The 17,704-nt window shown below is 40.1% G+C and overlaps 1 protein-coding gene across 1 annotated transcript in view; it reads right to left on the reverse strand.

Moving 5' to 3' along the window:
* LOC148647124 (NACHT, LRR and PYD domains-containing protein 3-like) overlaps positions 1-17,704 on the reverse strand; it is a 405,714-nt gene that overhangs the window by 234,339 nt on the left and 153,671 nt on the right. The window contains exon 14 of the mRNA XM_088609314.1: positions 5,793-5,966. Within this exon, the coding sequence (XP_088465440.1) occupies positions 5,793-5,966 (174 nt within the window). The remainder of the gene's footprint in view (positions 1-5,792; positions 5,967-17,704) is intronic.

Below are 17,704 nucleotides of genomic sequence, written 5' to 3' on the forward strand. Positions count from 1 at the left end.
CCCCACCCCCATGGGGCACAACAAACATTACCTCTGACCAGAGGCTAAAAGAGTCATTAGCTGTAACTTCCTGCTTTCTTCCAATGACACAGCTATGTAACCAGGCGAGTAGCCTGGGACATCATTTATTAGGATGAGGAGGATGTGAGGAGGATGCTGTGAGGAGGATGCTGCAGGAGCCTAGAAAGATCCACTCGTTCAAAGGCTTTGGACAGGTCGGCTAGCAGCACTCTCAACACTGTTAGTTATCTGGCATCTGTAGCTGTTAGTCAGGAGTGTGTGGCTCATACAGGGGCAGATGTAGTGTAGTGAATTTAGGCAGATAAGCAGACTGATGTTTGCATTTGGATATAACTAGTCATGAGTTTATTCACAACAAATATGTCAAGTCACTCAGCACTGAGATTTGAGCCTGTAGGTATAGGAAATGTACCTGAATTAGATGTGTTCCAGGGACAGTCCTGCATGCTTAATAATCTAAAATATGTAATTTCTGTCAATTTAACTGAGGTTATATTTCAGGAAGTTTATAATGTTAATGCTGTGGTGTAATATAGTTGTAGATGGAAGCTGTTTGGGAAAAAGTTGAGGAAAAAAATTAAAAGGCTTCATCAAATCTAAGCCTCCCCAGGTTATAAAAGGCAAGGCTGCTGACAATGAACTTAACAAAAATAAAATAGAACACACATACTAAAAATAGTAAGTAAAATAGTAGATGGAATTGAACTATTAAATTAAATTATACAATATAAATGCTCATAATAGTCGAATCAAGACAATAGAGTGCTTTAAAAACTAAAAATGACAAAGGTGATAGTGTTTAAACAAGAAATACACCAGACAGACAATGACTGTTACTTCCCTGTACGTGTTTGTGTGTGTATTTGTTTCTTTCTCTTTCCGTCTCTCTCTCCCGTTCACTTTCTCTGTACAGGTACCCCGTTCGTCAGTGGTACATCTTTCTGCCATTCTTTATGAGCGATGCCTTCACCACCTTACCCCCGGGCAATCGGAACCACGACCACAAGTTTAAAAACAGAAGTTTTGACCCCCCCCCCCCCCCCCACCCCAGCTTTTTGTCCACTTCTCTTCATTTTCTTGTTTTTTCACCAATTATAGCTATTTCCTAATAATTGGCTAGTTTGTTTGTATGTCAGTGGGTTTCCTGTATTCCCCATCACTGTTAATATTAGTCACCTGTCATTTTGCTGCTGATATGCATTTGTTGTTGATTGTGATTTTGTGTGTCCTGCGGGGAAAAAGTGAACGGGTAAGAACGTCACATGACATACACTTTGCACACACATATGTTTGTGTCTAGACACACTAGGTTAGGGTCGAGTGCCACCCTTGTATGTAGGTTTTGCTAGTTAGTGTAGGTTAGTTAGGGCATCCCAAGATGCTGAAGACCATTTTGTTTGTGTTTTGTTTGGGCTAGATAGGTTAGACCGCACTATATTAGTTAGATTAGTTTGGTTTTGATATTTTCTTTTCTTTGGCACCAGTCATGTTCCTTTTCCCCGTGTTGTCTTCGTGAGTTTGTACAGTATGTAAATATTGTAAACAGTCTTATATTTCACGTACTCACTTGTGTATAGTAAATCAAGCTTCCACCTGATTTTCTTGTTTTGTCGTTATTGTGTACTGTTGAAAAAAAAAACCCTCCAGTCTCCAAATAGTTTTAATGTTACACCCCTATATCCTGGGATAACCTGGGGTCATAACAATGACCATAACAAACTAGTAAAACTGGCATCATCACAAGTATTCCCTCTTACAAATCATCAAAGAGAGGGGTGACTGATGAATAGTGAGGTAGATAAGGATGGATGATATGTCCTTGGAATGATTGGACAAGCTGACATAACACTCATGAAGGTGTACATACTTAAGGTGTGCATATGAAGAAGGACACGTCTTAATGTGCAAAGTTATTGGCAGGTGATGTTACAGGAATACCTGTAATTATTTGAAAAGGATTCAATCTAATAGACTCTTAGACTTATGGAGAACAGTAAACCCTAATGTTGAAGACTTTTCATGTTATTCTACATCATGTGGAAAGCTTTCTAGCAGGATGAGACCAAACTGAGGCTCCAGCGTCTGCTGCAAACTAAAACATAAATTAATTATAATTAATCAGGTTATTTTTTACAACTTACAAGTCACCTCCAATAACTTCTAAAACAAATCGTGAGACTAGAACAGACAAAAAGTATTTTTTCACCATAGTAAAGCATTTTTACAATAGATGTATAGATGCTGTTATCATAAACCGATAATAACAATAATCTCACACACCAAAATGCAACCTAAAAATCAAAAGCGGAGCGAAACTTATAAAATTAGACAATAATTAATAAGAATTGCTTACACTTACAGTGTATATAGTGCTTTTCTGGACACTCCACTCAAAGCACTTTACAGATAATGGGGATTCCCTCCTCCACCACCACCAATATATAACCAACATCTGGATGATGCACCAGTACGCTTACAAAACACCAGCTCTCAGTGAGGAGGAGAACAGGGTGATGAAGCCAATTCATAAATGGGGATTATTAGGAGGCCATGATGGGTAAAGGCCAATGGGAAATTTGGCCAGGATGCCAGTGTAATACCCTTACTCTTTTTGAGAAACACCCTGGATTTTAATGACCACAGACAGACCTCAGTTTTATGTGTCATCCAAAGGACCGAGCCTGTTTATAGTATAGTCTCCCCGTCACTATACTGGGGCATTAGAATACATACAGGCTGTGGGATGAGTGCACCCTACTGGCCCCACTAACACCACTTCCAACAGCAACCATAGCTTTTTCCAGGAGGGCTCTCATCCAGGTACAGGTCAGGCTCACACCTGCTGAGCTTCAGTGAGCTGCCAGTTGTGATTTGCAGGGTTATATGGCTGCTGGCATATTCACTGGCATAATCACAGCCATATGTGCACTGAAAAACAGGTTACACACCTGCTAAACCTCTGGGTCAATGGAAACCAAAAGAGTAAATTTATTTGGCTGACCACTACAACCAAGTCTGAAAAATGTCTGAAAAAAGGGGATCTAATTGGTTCAAATTGCTGTGATTCATTATTGACCATTTAGAGCCCTAGGAGACATCACTGACTCTGTAACATAACTCAGAAAAGAAAAACAAACCCTTTACTTAGCAACCAGGGGTCATCATCTATTCTACCCCTGCTGATGAGCTGGCAGTGAAAAGCAATTAAAACTCCTCAAGCACTGCCCAGAGGATTAGTTCAAGTTCAAGTTCACGTTATTTGTCATCCCAGCCATATACAAGTATACAGTGGAAAGAAATATGGTGAAGAGTCTGCGTACAGGGAGGAGGTTTAAACCCTGGCAGCATGGTGCCAGGAGAACAACCTCTCTCTGAACATCAGTAAGACTAAGGAGATGATTATGGACTATAATAGCTGGCTGACAAGGCTACACCTTGAAAAATTGATCTTTTTGAAAACCAGGAAAAAAAATCTGTTTTTTGAATTTTTTCATCCTGCATACTTCTGCCTGGTGAGAGGACACAGTAAGACATTTAGTATAAGAAATCTAAGACTTCTACTGTATACTGTATAGTTCTATTGTATAATTACATTTTGTAATTGCAGAGTTATTATAAACTGTTTTAGAGGACATCATTCCAGGTGGAAATTGACTTTTTGGCTCGAGGTCTTACTGGGCTAAATTAAATTAAATCTTTAAACACAAAAACCAAAATGAAAAAAATGTGGATCCAGAAAAAGCAATTGACAGGGTAAAACAGCCTTTTATATTTGAAACTTGTAGGAATTGGGTTTTCACTATGGTTTTATAGCTTGGCTACAAGCAATGTAAAAACAACCAAATGAGCAAGAACAGGCTCATGGTATTCTGTCAGACAGTTTTAATTCATTCAGGGAAACAAGATGAGGATAACAGGGAAACAGAAGGACAGAGAGGTGACATACCAGGAGAAACACACAATCAGGCTCTTTATATAGACGATGTTATTATATACAGCAGAAATTCAACATCTTTTCCTGTTCTCACAGATGTAATCACAGACTACAGCAAGTTTTCAGAATAGGGATTAATTCAGAAGCAATGTTATTGGGGAATCTATATCCCTGGAGGTCAAAAATAAATTTAATTTACAATAGGACTGGGATAAGATAAAATGTTGAGCAACTGCAATACCCGGAAACCCAGAGAACACATTAAAATGTAATTAAGAGGTGCTAGAAAATTAGCTGAAGCAAGACTTCAATAGATGGAAACTGCTGCCTGTTTCATTCTTGAGAAGGATGAAGACAGCAAGAATGAAGGTACTTCCAGGATTTCTGTCTTGTTCCAGACCTTCCTTATGCCTCTCAGTGACCATTACTAAAATGTCTATTTTATGTGGTTTAAAGTCAGGGTCCCATGCTACTGTGACCGTCTCAGTTCCACACGGGCTCGTGCCCTCTGGCGCTCCATCCCCGCCGGTTCGTCCTGCAACACCTGGGGCGTGATGCAACAGGGAACCAGCCGCATGAGCTAAAGGAGACCACTCTCAGCCCAGGCGATGACTTCACTGTGTCCGAACTAGCTCCGCTACACTATTTCTATAAACCCATCAAAATTACTATGTCTTTCTTGATTTTTTTCACAATACAAATTCTTGCAATTACTGTATTTAAATTGCAGAATTTATTTTCATAATGCTTTGCTTTCTTCTGCTGGAAGCAAGCAGGGGAGGCAGGAGAAAGTGAAACTAGAGACGCAATCGAAAAGGCAGGGGTTGAGCTGACAGGAACTGATTAAAGCACCAGGGAGAGTCTGAAGGAGAGTCGTTTAACATGCAGGGTTCAAAGCACGGGGATCAGTCCAAGATGTGGTCAAACAGGCAAAGTCAAAACGCAGAGAGGAGAAAACACTGGGGAAAGGTGAGAAGAAGTAAATGAGACTGTATGATGAGAGATTAACAAATTAGTACATTTTGCATGCCTAACTTATTTCCACAGCTACATTTTTTCAGATGTATATAAAATATCAGAAAATACAAGAGGAATACAAGAGTAAATCGCAGGTGAGAAAAGGAGGTTGGCACTTTCAAACCAATTGAAGAATCTAAAACCATTCAAATCTGCATAAATCCAACAATTCACGTTCATTGAGAGAATCTGAGTATAAAAATAATATTCAATATTGGAAGAAACACCAATTACAGTACAAGCCAAATATGATAAATCTGGACGCACGTACTGTCGGAAGAATTGTGAAGAAAATCTGGCATATTGTAAACATTTTTGGTATGAAAATAAATTGGGGAAAGATTCTTGAAGAAATATAAAAAAATCCTCATTAGAAGTCCTTTTTCTTCTGGGACAAACACCAGATGAACGGCCTTCAGAGGCAGGAAGATACTTGTTTAGAGCTGTCAGAACTGCAGCCATGAAAACAACCACTAGAAAGTGGTTAAAGCTGGAGAGAACTTGTGTTCAAATGCAGAAGGACTCTATGAATGAAATCTCATGAAGAATATTACCCACATAATTATAAATCAACCACAACATATACATGTCTAAAAAAGATAGGCAAAATGGGAAAGATTGCATGTCAAGTCTCTCAGTAATGAGATATTAACAAAGAGCAATAGTCACAAACAAGAACTTGTATAAAATCACCCCCTTCTTTTTGTTCTGTACTTCATATACAGTATATTTATTTTCTAATGCATGTGAACAGGGAATATTGTGTGTCTTAGGATATCTAAATAAAGAATATACAAAGAAATCACCAGTGTTCACTTACCTCAGTGTTGTTAATTTACAGTTGCGATCCCTCAGAGCTGCAGACAACAGTTTCACTCCTGAATCCCTCAGGTTATTGCGACTCAGATGCAGGTCTCTCAGACTGGAGTGTTGAGATTGAAGAACAGAGGCCAGATCTTCACAACATCTCTCTGTTAGTTCACATCTCCACATCCTGCAGACAAAAAGACAGGAGCACAGCTGAACATCTGCACAGCTAATCCACATCTTTCTTTCCAAGTCTTCACTATAGAACCCAGCTCAGCAGTAAAAACTATTCTGTACAACATCATGTCATTCTCCATCTCAGAGTGTCCATGCATGAGGATGATGAAGATAACTGCTGCTTCAAAATTTGGGTTCCAGAAGGAAGAAGAAAGATGAGAAAAAACTGTCAGGAAGGGAGACAGTGGGAAACAGGGAGACACATGGAGATACAATGAAAAGGGAAACAGAAAGAAAGACTTTGACTTTAAACCATAATAAAAATTGCTTCATATTTATTATTATACGTTATTATTATGTAATCTTCTGATAGTTATTTTTAGTTATAGTGTTGTTGTTTTTTGTTATTTCTTTATTTAGTGGTTCCATTAGTAACAGGCTAAATTACTTTCTTTGAAAAATGTCTTTTATGTGTTGCAAAAAAAAACTGACTTGCTTTAACACAATATATTTACAAAACATTTCCCCTCACAATCTACCTGAATGCTCAACTATTTGAGAAGCCTTCCATGAAACTGTTTGCTACTAATTCATATACTGTAAGGCTTTCTGATAAAATTACTTTTTCATGTGTTAATTTCCTGACTCTTTCTGACCCATCAAACCTTCATTCTCACCCTGCCAGAAATGCACCTGATTATTCAAGCCCCTCACTCTTTGCCAAATCTGCTTCAGGTTCACATGTTCTTTGTAATACATGGCTTTCTGTGATGTTTTGTATATCTAAGGTTTTGCAAGTGTCCCTGCATCTTTTGCACTATGTCTGGTCATGACTTTTTTCTGTTTGCTTATTTCAAAGTAACACCATGTAGCGGCAAGGCTTATTAAATATAGGAGTTAAGTTTGCTGCTCCCTTGCCAGTCTCTCTTTCCCTCATCTTAGTGGTGTTGAAACCACCAAGCAACCGGCAAACACAAAGGCGGAGGCGTTTGCTTCCTGGTCAACAGCAAGTGGTGCACCGACGTGAAGGTAATCTCTAAATCCTGCTCGCCGAATCTAGAACACCTGACCATAAAATGTCGACCCTTTTATTTGCCGAGGGAGTTTTCCGCCACTATTATCACAACCGTTTACATTCAACCTCAAGCCTGCGTGGAAGCAGCACATAGCAACTAGCAACAAGCACGAAAACTCCCACCCAGAAGTCGTCTCAATTGTAGTAGGGGACTTCAACCACTGCAATCTGAGGAAAGTTCTGCAAAAATACATTCAGCATGTCACTGTACCGACAAGAGGAGGCAATATTTTAGACCACTGCTACACAACAATAAAAGGAGCATACAAAGCGCTTCCCAAACCGAGTTTCGGTAAGTCGGACCACATCGCTCTCCTGTTGCTTCCTGAGTACAAACAGAAGCTGAAGACCTCCCCCATTGCGAACAGGTCAGTGCGTTGTTGGTCTGAGGAGGCGGAAAGCAGGTTAATAGACTGCTTTGATAGTACAGACTGGGACGCATTCAGAGCTCCCGACACAGATTTAAATGAGTATACCGACGCGGTCACCAGCTATATTAAATACTGCACCGACGTTTCTGTACCAGAAATGAAAATTAGGTCATTTCCCAATCAGAAACCGTGGTTCAACCACGACATTCGCAATAAAATAAAAGATAGATCCACCGCGTTCAAATCGGGGGACAAAGAGCTGTACAAGAAATCACGGTATGCATTAGAAGAAGCCATAAAACGCTCCAAACGGAGCTACAGAGTGCGGCTTGAAATGCAGTGCGCTGACACCCGGAGGCTGTGGCAGGGATTACAGTCAATCACAGGCTACAAGGGCTGCAGCCAGGAGATTGACACGAACAACGTATCCCTGCCTTACGAGCTGAACCACTTCTATGCCCGCTTTGATGCTCTGAACACGGGCAATGCTGAGAAGACCCCAAGTGTGCAGGGCGAGTTTATTCTGAAACTCTCAGAGCAGGACGTGCAGAAGACTCTGAGCAGGGTGAAAATCCGTAAGGCTGCAGGGCCTGATGGGATACCACCTCGCGTCCTGAGGACATGTGCAGCCCAGCTGACCACAGTGTTTACAGACATCTTTAACTCCTCCCTGTCACGGTCCATGGTCCCCACCTGCTTTAAAAAAACCACTATTGTTCCAACCCCCAAAAAGACAAAAGTGGCATGCCTGAATGATTACCGCCCAGTAGCATTAACATCTGTGGTGATGAAATGCCTGGAGAAGCTGGTGTTGTCACACATCAACTCCTCCATCACAGAGTCCCTGGACCCCCTGCAGTTCGCCTACCAGAGCAACAGATCAGTGGATGATGCTGTCTTCCTGGCTCTGCATACAGCCTTGGAACACCTGGACACTAAGAACTCGTATGTGAGAATGCTGTTTGTGGACTACACTTCAGCATTCAATTCCATCATACCCAGTCAACTGGTGACAAAGCTCAGGGGATTAGGTCTGTGCAACTCTGTCTGCAACTGGCTGCTGGACTTTCTTATCGAGAGACCACAGGTGGTGCGGATAGGCAATAAAACATCAACACCACTCACCCTGAGCACTGGAACCCCACAAGGCTGCTGTCTGAGTCCAAGGTTGTACTCCCTATTTACTCACGACTGCACAGCAAGACACAGCAACAACCGCATCATTAAGTTTGCCGATGACACCACTATAATAGGACTGATCAGTGATGATGACGAGTCCACTTACAGGGATGAAGTTGTACAGCTGCTTAGGTGGTGTCATAGCAATAACCTGGACTTGAACATAAAGAAAACGAAAGAGCGAATAGTGGACTTTCGGAGACACAGGCCACACACTCACAGCCCACTCAGTATTGATGGAACGGAAGTGGAAACAGTCACCAGCTTTAGGTTTTTGGGAATTCACATCTCTAAAGATCTAACCTGGACTGTGAACACTGACTCTATCATAAAGAAGGCTCAGCAGCGCCTTTATTTCTTGAGGTGCCTCAAGCGATGGGGGATGCCAATACATGTGTTAGTGAACTTCTACCGCTGCACTCTCGAGAGCGTCCTCACCAACGGGATCACCGTGTGGTATGGCAACACCTCTTCTCGAGAAAGAAAGGCACTGCAGAGAATGGTCAATATGGCCCAGAAGATCATCGGCTGCGTTCTCACCGAGATTAAACAGCTCTATGAGGACCGCTGCCGTGGTAGAATTCTGGCCATCACAGAGGACAGTCACCACCCCGGGCATGAGCTCTTCACCCCACTGCCCTCAGGCAAGAGATATAAGAGCATATGGACACTTACCACTAGATTCTTCAATAGCTTCTATCCACAAGCAGTGAGACTGGCGAACACATTTAGCCATCCCCTTCGGACCACACCTACACCATCACCATCTACCTCATTGTAATTTATTTATTGTACGTCTCCAGTCATTGTTTACACGTCTGTATTGTTTACATTCAAACTGTCTGCATGTTTACTTGCACATTGTCTATTGTTTGTTTGTACATTGTCTTGATGCACTGTTTGCACTTTGTTTTGTTTTTTTTACACTTGTTTTACAATCGAGAGACTTTCTGTAAGTAAGAATTCCATTGTACCAGTTACATATGGCAATAAAGTTCAAGTCAAGTCAAGTCAAGTTGGACACAGAGAGGCCATTCCATTTGGTTCAGATTTAAAGTGTTTTTCTATCTTATAGAGTTTCCTGATATGGAACAACTCCCAAGGCTGAAATTCTCCATCCATCCTAATAAATGGTCATTCTGGCACCTTACTCTCTGGGAGATTCCTTGGGAGTCTCATCCCAGATTGTTTAAAACCCTAATGTCAGAGGGCATGGTTACTCATCCTCCACCTCGATCAGCCAATCAGGAACTGGTAGGGCAGGGTAACCCCACGTGGGTCTCGAATGCCCGCAAAACTTTCAACCATAGTTCCTCCAGGAAGGGGCCCCTCCAGGACATTCTCAGACTCAGCTCGGACAATCACATGATGGCCAGTGTGTCCGAGTGCCAGGACTTTACTTTGTTCTAAGAGTCGAGATCGGAGGTCGCCTGCGCGTAACCAAAGGGTCCCCCTGAGGTTAGCCCAGCAAAAAGCCTCATGAACCGCTGGTACCCCACCGTGAATGCTCGCCGGATCAACGAGTGAACTACAGTTGGAACTGTGGACAGCTGAATCTCAGTATTCAGGACTAGCGCTACAAATGGAATGACCGGTCTTCTTCCCGTATAAAAAGTGTGACTTGCTCGCACTCACAGTCACTTTTCATGTGCACAAACTCTGCTAGTTAAGCCAGGACTAACTAGCCGGTCTTCAGAGAGCCCACTGCCAGTGCACCGCAGCAGGAATCTCTCCCTCCTTCTCCCACACCTCACACCAGGACTGCCTGTCACCAGGCCAGAGGATGACGATTGGACGCAGCAATAGCCTGTCGGTTTTCCTTTGCGTCTGCGGGAGATCTGAATCCACATAAATTGGATGAGTGTTCAACATTCTGCATTATAGCTTGAGAATTCAATTGTTACCTCAACCCCAGTTGATATCAGTTTAATTCCTATGATTGACGTACTTGCTTTTAAGTATCTAGTGTAGAAGTTGTAATCAAAGCTCATTAATGAAACAGTATAAATGACTGGTATACTGAATGTATGTCTCTTGATTTGTTACTCTTCGTGATTGATTTTATACCTTATGTATTCTGCTAACCCTCACTCTTAAGATCTGTTATGTTTATATGCACATTTTATATATTAATAATGTATTCTCGTGTATTAGTATCTGTGTGTGTTGCTGAGTTATTCCGCAAAGAATCATTTTGTGACTTACTGCTACAATTAATAATTGTCCCAGTAAATGCACAAAACCCCTACAACCAGCTCCACTTCTAAAACTTTTTTCCATGTGCATTTTTTTATTTATTTACATCTCTAACACTTAAATGTCCTAAATTTTCATTTCTCTTAATTTTTTAGACTGAAATTTAGTTTGAGCCTTAAAAAGTTTAAGGTTTCTCTATCTTTTTTTTCTTGTTCTACAGAGCACTTTAATTGTGAAGTTTCCAGCATGTTTACATTAATCTATGTACATTTTAAACTGTTATTACTCATTACCGAATTATTGCATTATGGCTTAATTCACCCTTTCCTGAAATTATATGGCAAGCAGTGCTGGTGCTGTCTCTGGTGCTATCTTTTGCAGCTGAAATTTCACTGTTTAAAAGAATAAGAAAATAGATTGCTCATAAATCCAATCACTAATTCCCATGGTTCTCAAACTGTGGTACGCGTACCACTGCTGGTATGTGACGTGCCCCCAGGTGGTACGCCAGATGACCCTGGAAATTTGTTGTATGCACTGACAAATTGGGTCAGGTTTTAATATTTTCCATTTTAATAAAAAGAGTGTCAAATACCCAGCCTACGTACTACGATACAGTTCGTGCTTGTACTTGAGTGCTACTATGTGATTTTATACCATTGTACCGGAATGCATGTTATGAACGTAAGTGACCACTTGTATTTAAAAAAGTTATCTTCAGCAAATAGGGAGGTAGGAGAATGTGCGTGATTTTGGAACAATGCCAATCTTGTGAGCACAGGAAAGCGTAATAGATAACAGTTAAATATTTAAGGACTGTTCTAGGTTAATTTGAGAAAAATACACTGTGTTTCGCTCCCATGCGCATGAAATAAAACTTCTTTTAACTTCTGAGACCGACTCCTGAAACAGAAAAGGGGGAAAATGCAAGCTTTGGGATTGCTAAAGCAGGTAAGCCCCACACTATTGGTGAAGAACTTTGTTTACTGTTGGCAAAAGAGCTGACAAATATTATGTGTGGATAAAAAGCTGCTAAACAGCTCGACCTGCTGCCCCTTTTGAATGACACTGTCACTCGTAGAATTATTGATATGGCAGATGATGTCAAAAGTACGCTGATAGAGGTGAGCAAATGCTTTTCAATGCAATTAGATGAGTCTGTAGATGCCATTGATTTGGCCAATTTCCTCGTTTACGTTAGATATGAGTTTTAAGGCACGTTCCATTTCTGTTCCGTAAGCCGCTACCAACAAAAACTACAAGAGAGCACATATTTCAGCTTCTGAATGAATTATTCGAAGAGAATGGCATCGACTGGAAAAAATGCGTCTGAGTTTGTATAGACGGTATTAGAGTGATGACAGGCAGACACAGCAGTGTAGTTGCACGAATTAGAGAGAGAGAGTGCTCCAGATATGAATTGGATGCACTGCAGCATCCACTGAGAGGCCTTGGCTGTCAAGACGATGCCAGAGGATTTAAAAACTGTTAGACTCTGCTGACAAAGTTGTGAATTGTATCAAGGCTCAACCAAGAAATTCACATCTGCTTTGCTCCACTAAACAGGCTCATCCCTCTCACTGAAATGGTAAGTCCTCAGTGCTATTTTTATTATATGTGTATGTGAGTGTGTGCACACATGCGTGCTCATGTTGGTCACTGAGATTTTCTGTGGTTCCTATGAGAAGAAGACTTAGTAGTTAAAGTAGGTGGTAGTTGGATGCTTTGGTTTGATCAGGGGTGGTACTTGGTCCAAAATGTTCGGAACCACTAACTTACTCTATATTCTATATAACACAAAGTAATTGCTCTCTGTAAATGCTATTTTTCTTGTTTGTTTTGGAGACCTTGATCGATACTGATTTACGATGTCAAAACCCATTTATTTTCTATTGATACAGATGCAGCCGTTCAAAGTGCACAGACACGTACCGCTGGTAATTGGCTACGCCATCGTGCGTCATACTGCGGTACGTGATTGGTTGACCTACAGGGGCACTCGTGGTGTGTTGGTCGGTCGTAGAAAGATTTAAATGTCTTTACTGTGCCCGTTTTAGTATTGAATATTTATATGGAATTTGACCACTGAAGGGAAATCTTAGTAGCTGAGCATAAAAAGAATAGGAGCATAACGCATGTGAAGGCCATAAACAATATTCATTTTGGAACATAAACATACAGTATTATAGTATATGGCTGGTCTCAGTACTTTAAAGAAAAAATACACATCAGTATTCCATTTCTCCCTAAACATTTTAAGCATCGAAGTCTTTAGCTAACATGTGAAATAACGTGTATAAAAAGTGGTAGTTTTAAGCTTTTCTGTGAATACGCTCAATACCAGAGCCAACAAGCATACTTTAAGAATTTGATTAATAGGGAATATAATATGGAATTGCGTATCTAAAGAAATTAATAACAATATAATTATATTAATGTACTATAACACAATAGTACACGCTGTACAATGTCTGTTGATACTGTTTGTGTAGGGCTGTTTCACCACTCCTCATGTGACCTTGCGGTGGTACTGTGGTCTAGGTGCCTGACTTATAAACCACAGGTTGGGTGTTCTCCAGCCGGAGCCACAACTTTTCTTTTAACAAACATTTCTTTAAAAAAAAAAAATAGCAATGTTATGGACAATTAATTGACTTTTTATATTTCTAAATATCACAACATGTTCGAATTTAAGTCATTTTTTAATAACAATGAATAGTTGTAAATTTTAAATATGTAACGACGTTTACATTGGCGTTATTAATTTTTTCAATTGAGTGTATGGACGATTGTCAGCTGTCACTGAGAGCAGACCCCCCCTCTTAGGCTGTGCAAACGATCTTTTAGATTTTTATAGAGAAATGGAGGCTGTACAGTATGCGTTACAATATAAACATTTACTGTCAAACTTTAAATCAGCAATTGATTTAAAGACAATCTGTCAAAGTGCAATGAAACCAATTACTTGATTCTTATGGACGCCCGGTCCCACCAGGGATTTAAAAAAAAAACATGCAATCGTGTATCTAAAGAAATAACAGTATTACTATGTTCATGCACAAATAGTAGCATGTTACATTATTCGTTTGGGTGTCTCCTCTTGCCAGAAAGCTCTAAATTGCATTTTGAGTGCATTTGTTTTTTACTTTTTTTAAATTACAACCCATAAATAAAGCTGATACTATTTAGACTTTTAATTATTTTAAACTGTATTACAGCAGCACAATGCACAATGCAACGTAAATCGCTACCTTTGTCTTCTGCGTAATAATGTTCACCTCTCTGTCCAGCAAATGTATTAATGGTTTTTAATTACCATACTTTTATGGTACATGACTTTGCTAAAATGTATTTAAAAATAAAAACGATTACAAACGCCAGCAGAGAGAGAGAGACACACACAGATTTTCACTGTCAAAAAGTAACTGTTTTTTACTTTGTCAGCACCCAGACTAACGCAAACGTGTTTTTAATAAAACGCTTTTATTCATTCTTAATCAGACTCACATTCCTGAATGCCCCCCGCCCCGCTCAACAATCGTAGGAAGAACATGAAACAGCCTGTTAATAAAATTGTTGCAATTTTGTTCGGTCTGTTCCTCCTCCCAGAATTTGTAGATCGCATTGATCAGTTCTTGCTTTGTGCTGGGTTTAGCAGTTTTCCGAACATAGTCTTTCAGTGAATGCCAAACCATCTCTATCGGATTTAAATCTGGGGATTCGGCTGGAGTTTTCACCCAGTTCATTCCTTCTGCTACAACCCTCGCCCTTGCTGCTGTGTGTTTCGGATCATTGTCTTGAAAGAGACAGTGCCTTGATCCAAAGTGCTCCCTGATATATGGGGTGGCATGCTGTTTCACCACGACTTCCTCGAAGAATTCACGATCCATAATTCCTTTGAAAATAAGAAATGGTCCCAGGCCTCTTCTAGATATACCCCCCCAGACGTGAACCTTCAGTGGATGTTTGGGCTGTGGCTTGTCCACATATCTCCCCTTTTTACAAAATGACATGGTTGAAAACGTGTCTCTACCTACTGAGACTCGAACATGGAATGGTTAAAGATGGCGACAAGTCAGGCACCCAGAGGTGGGGGGGTGTCTTTCCGCCTCCATAACATTAGCTAGTTAAAAAAAATTGCGTCGAAAAGCCGGGCGTAACAATTGTTTCCTTTTTCTGATCACTGTTTGGATACTCATCTCACCTGTCCAGTTCTTTGTTTCCTTGTTATTTGCTGTGTATGCCTGCTGCGATCCACTCCTGCCCTCACACCTAAAGAAGACTATTTTACATTTCTATGTGCGGTCCATAGTGCAATTAACCCTTGCTAATACATTTGCGGACTTTTGAAAGTCTGTACTGTCCTTTGAAAGCGAGATGATCTCTGGTTCTTTGACAAAACAAGGCTCGCCAGATAATGTGAAAAAGACACAAATCGAAACCTGTTTTTATAGCTTTTAAAGTAGTGCAATGTGTAAGCAGGAACACATCATTATATCTTGTATATGAAAAATACATAATATAGCTCCCAAACAAACGCAAACGTGTTTTTAATAAAATGTTTTTATTCATTCATAATCTAACTCGCATAACTCACATTCCCGAGTGCCCCCCACCCGTCTAACAATTTTAGGAAGACTAAGGAAATTGTCATCTGTTGTTGAAGCTCTGTGAGCTCGGTGACTTTGAGACCACTTGTTATCCCAAGTTATTTGAATCACCACAATTCAAATAGAGAAAAAAGAGCTGACTGACAAGATTTAAGATGTGGCTGTCAACGATAGATTAAAGAAAAACACATTGCCCGACGTAAGTTACATTGCTTGAAAAATAATTTTATTTAGAGAGACTGGATAAGTAATTCAAGTGTTTTTTAACTTCCTGAAAAACAAGTAATAATTTAACAATATGTGCAAATGTTTTATGATATGTCGCTGTTGGGAATGTCTGTAGAGTGTATCTTATTTGCCTGTCCTGACTGGTGGAGCTCATCCAGCTTTGTCTGGAGACACAGGCCAGGTAATCGGCTTGTTCCCCCCTCCCGCCCCTCTCTGTGTACAGTAGAGCCTCCTGTCCTGACCGGTGGAGCTCATACAGCTGTGATTGGCCTTTGAAACTCATCAAAAAAGATACACTCACCAGAGCTTGCACAACTACTGTATAACTAAAAAATACCTCTTCACTGTGTGAAAATACAACCTTTATAAATTAATGCAGGTAAATAATTTCTATAAGGAATTATTTTTTAATCTATCAATGTTAGATTAAAAAAAAACACATTGCCCGACGTTAGAAAGCATCTTGCATTACATTGCTTGAAAAATAATTTTATTTCGTGAGACTGGATAAGTAATTCAAGTCTTTTTTTAACTTCCTGAAAAACAAGTAATAATTTAACAGTATGTGCAAATGATATGTCGCTGTTGTGAATGTCTGTAGAGTGTATCTTATTTGCCTGTCTTGACTGGTGGAGCTCATCCAGCTGTGTCTGGATATCTTGGTCAAATATTTGGCTAGTGTGTATTGTCTGTTTAGGGTTCTGTAGCATTCCACATGGCTGGACAGCTTGTTCCCCCCTCCTGCCCCTCTCTGTGTACAGTAGAGGCTCCTGTCCTGACTGGTGGAGCTCATACAGCTGTGTCTGGAGAGAATCAGCTTGTGAGCACTCTGTGATTAAATTAATTCTCATTATATTATCATTCCCACTGTGCATAACAAGGAAGATTAATAAACACAGGGTTGTTTAATGACAATCTATTGTATATCTCATGGCTAAATAGTCAAGTCTAGCCAAAAGAGAAAACATCAACTTTATTTAAACCCAAATAGACTGCTAAAATGTGATTAAAAATAAAAACGATTGCAATCGGCACGCCTGTAGCTTTTTCACGAAACCTCCTAGGGTAACAAAATTCTTGTGTTGTACAGCTTTTCAGATAAATATACAGTATTTATCGCTTACGCCTGAAATTGGAGCTGCTCGCCGTGTGGTGAATAGCGACTAATAAGCAGTGAAAAGATTTGTCTGTCTTTCTCTGGGGGAACGGAATCTGATCTGATTTGCAATCGCTGGAAGACTCGCCCCCTTCTACTTTGAAAATACCTGTGAAACCGGTTTAATTCGTCACAGCCAGCACTCCCGTAGAGAGTGATGAAAACCGTGCTGCGCCACTCCTATTTGGCATTTTAGTTATGGAGGCGGAAAGACGCACCCCCCATCTCTGGGTGCCTGACTTGTCGCCATCTTTAACCATTCCGTGTTCGAGTCGCAGTAGGTAGAGACACGTACGAAAAAAAGTTCATTCCAGCTACAATACATACTGTAGATATTTTTGTGGTAAGAGGGAGCAAAACACCAGTATTTACTGCTAATAATTAGTGTACGATTTAAAGTTGAAATTCTGAGCCTAAATATAAAGTTAAAATCTCGACAAACGAATCAATGTAGGAAATGCGCACACAGAAATACACAGAAAATAAATCCGTTCTGACATCTCAAATCAGTTTTGATCAAGGTCTCCAAAACGAACAAGAAAAAGAGCATTTTTCAGAGAGCAATTATGCTGTGTTTATGTAGATTAAGTGATTAGATTTATGAGCAATCTAATTTCTTATTCGTTTAAAACAGTGAAACAGCTGCAAAAGATCAAGGTAGCTTTTACGTTGCATTGTGCATTGTGCTGCTGTAATACAGTTTAAAATAATTAAAAGTCTAAACAGTATCAGCTCTATTTATGGGTGTTTGTGGATGAACATAGTTACAGTATACTGTTATTTCTTTAGATACGCGATTGCATGTTTTTCTTTAATCCCTGGCAGGACCAGGCGTAAGAATGAGTCCATAAGAATTCATTGCCCTTTGATAGATCGCTTTGACAGAAACCAAATTTCCCAAATTTAATATGTGCTTTTCTATATTTATTGTCA

Source organism: Lepisosteus platostomus, chromosome 16 (genome assembly GCF_059453375.1).
Source record: "Lepisosteus platostomus isolate fLepPlt1 chromosome 16, fLepPlt1.hap1, whole genome shotgun sequence".
Classification (NCBI taxonomy): domain Eukaryota; kingdom Metazoa; phylum Chordata; class Actinopteri; order Semionotiformes; family Lepisosteidae; genus Lepisosteus; species Lepisosteus platostomus.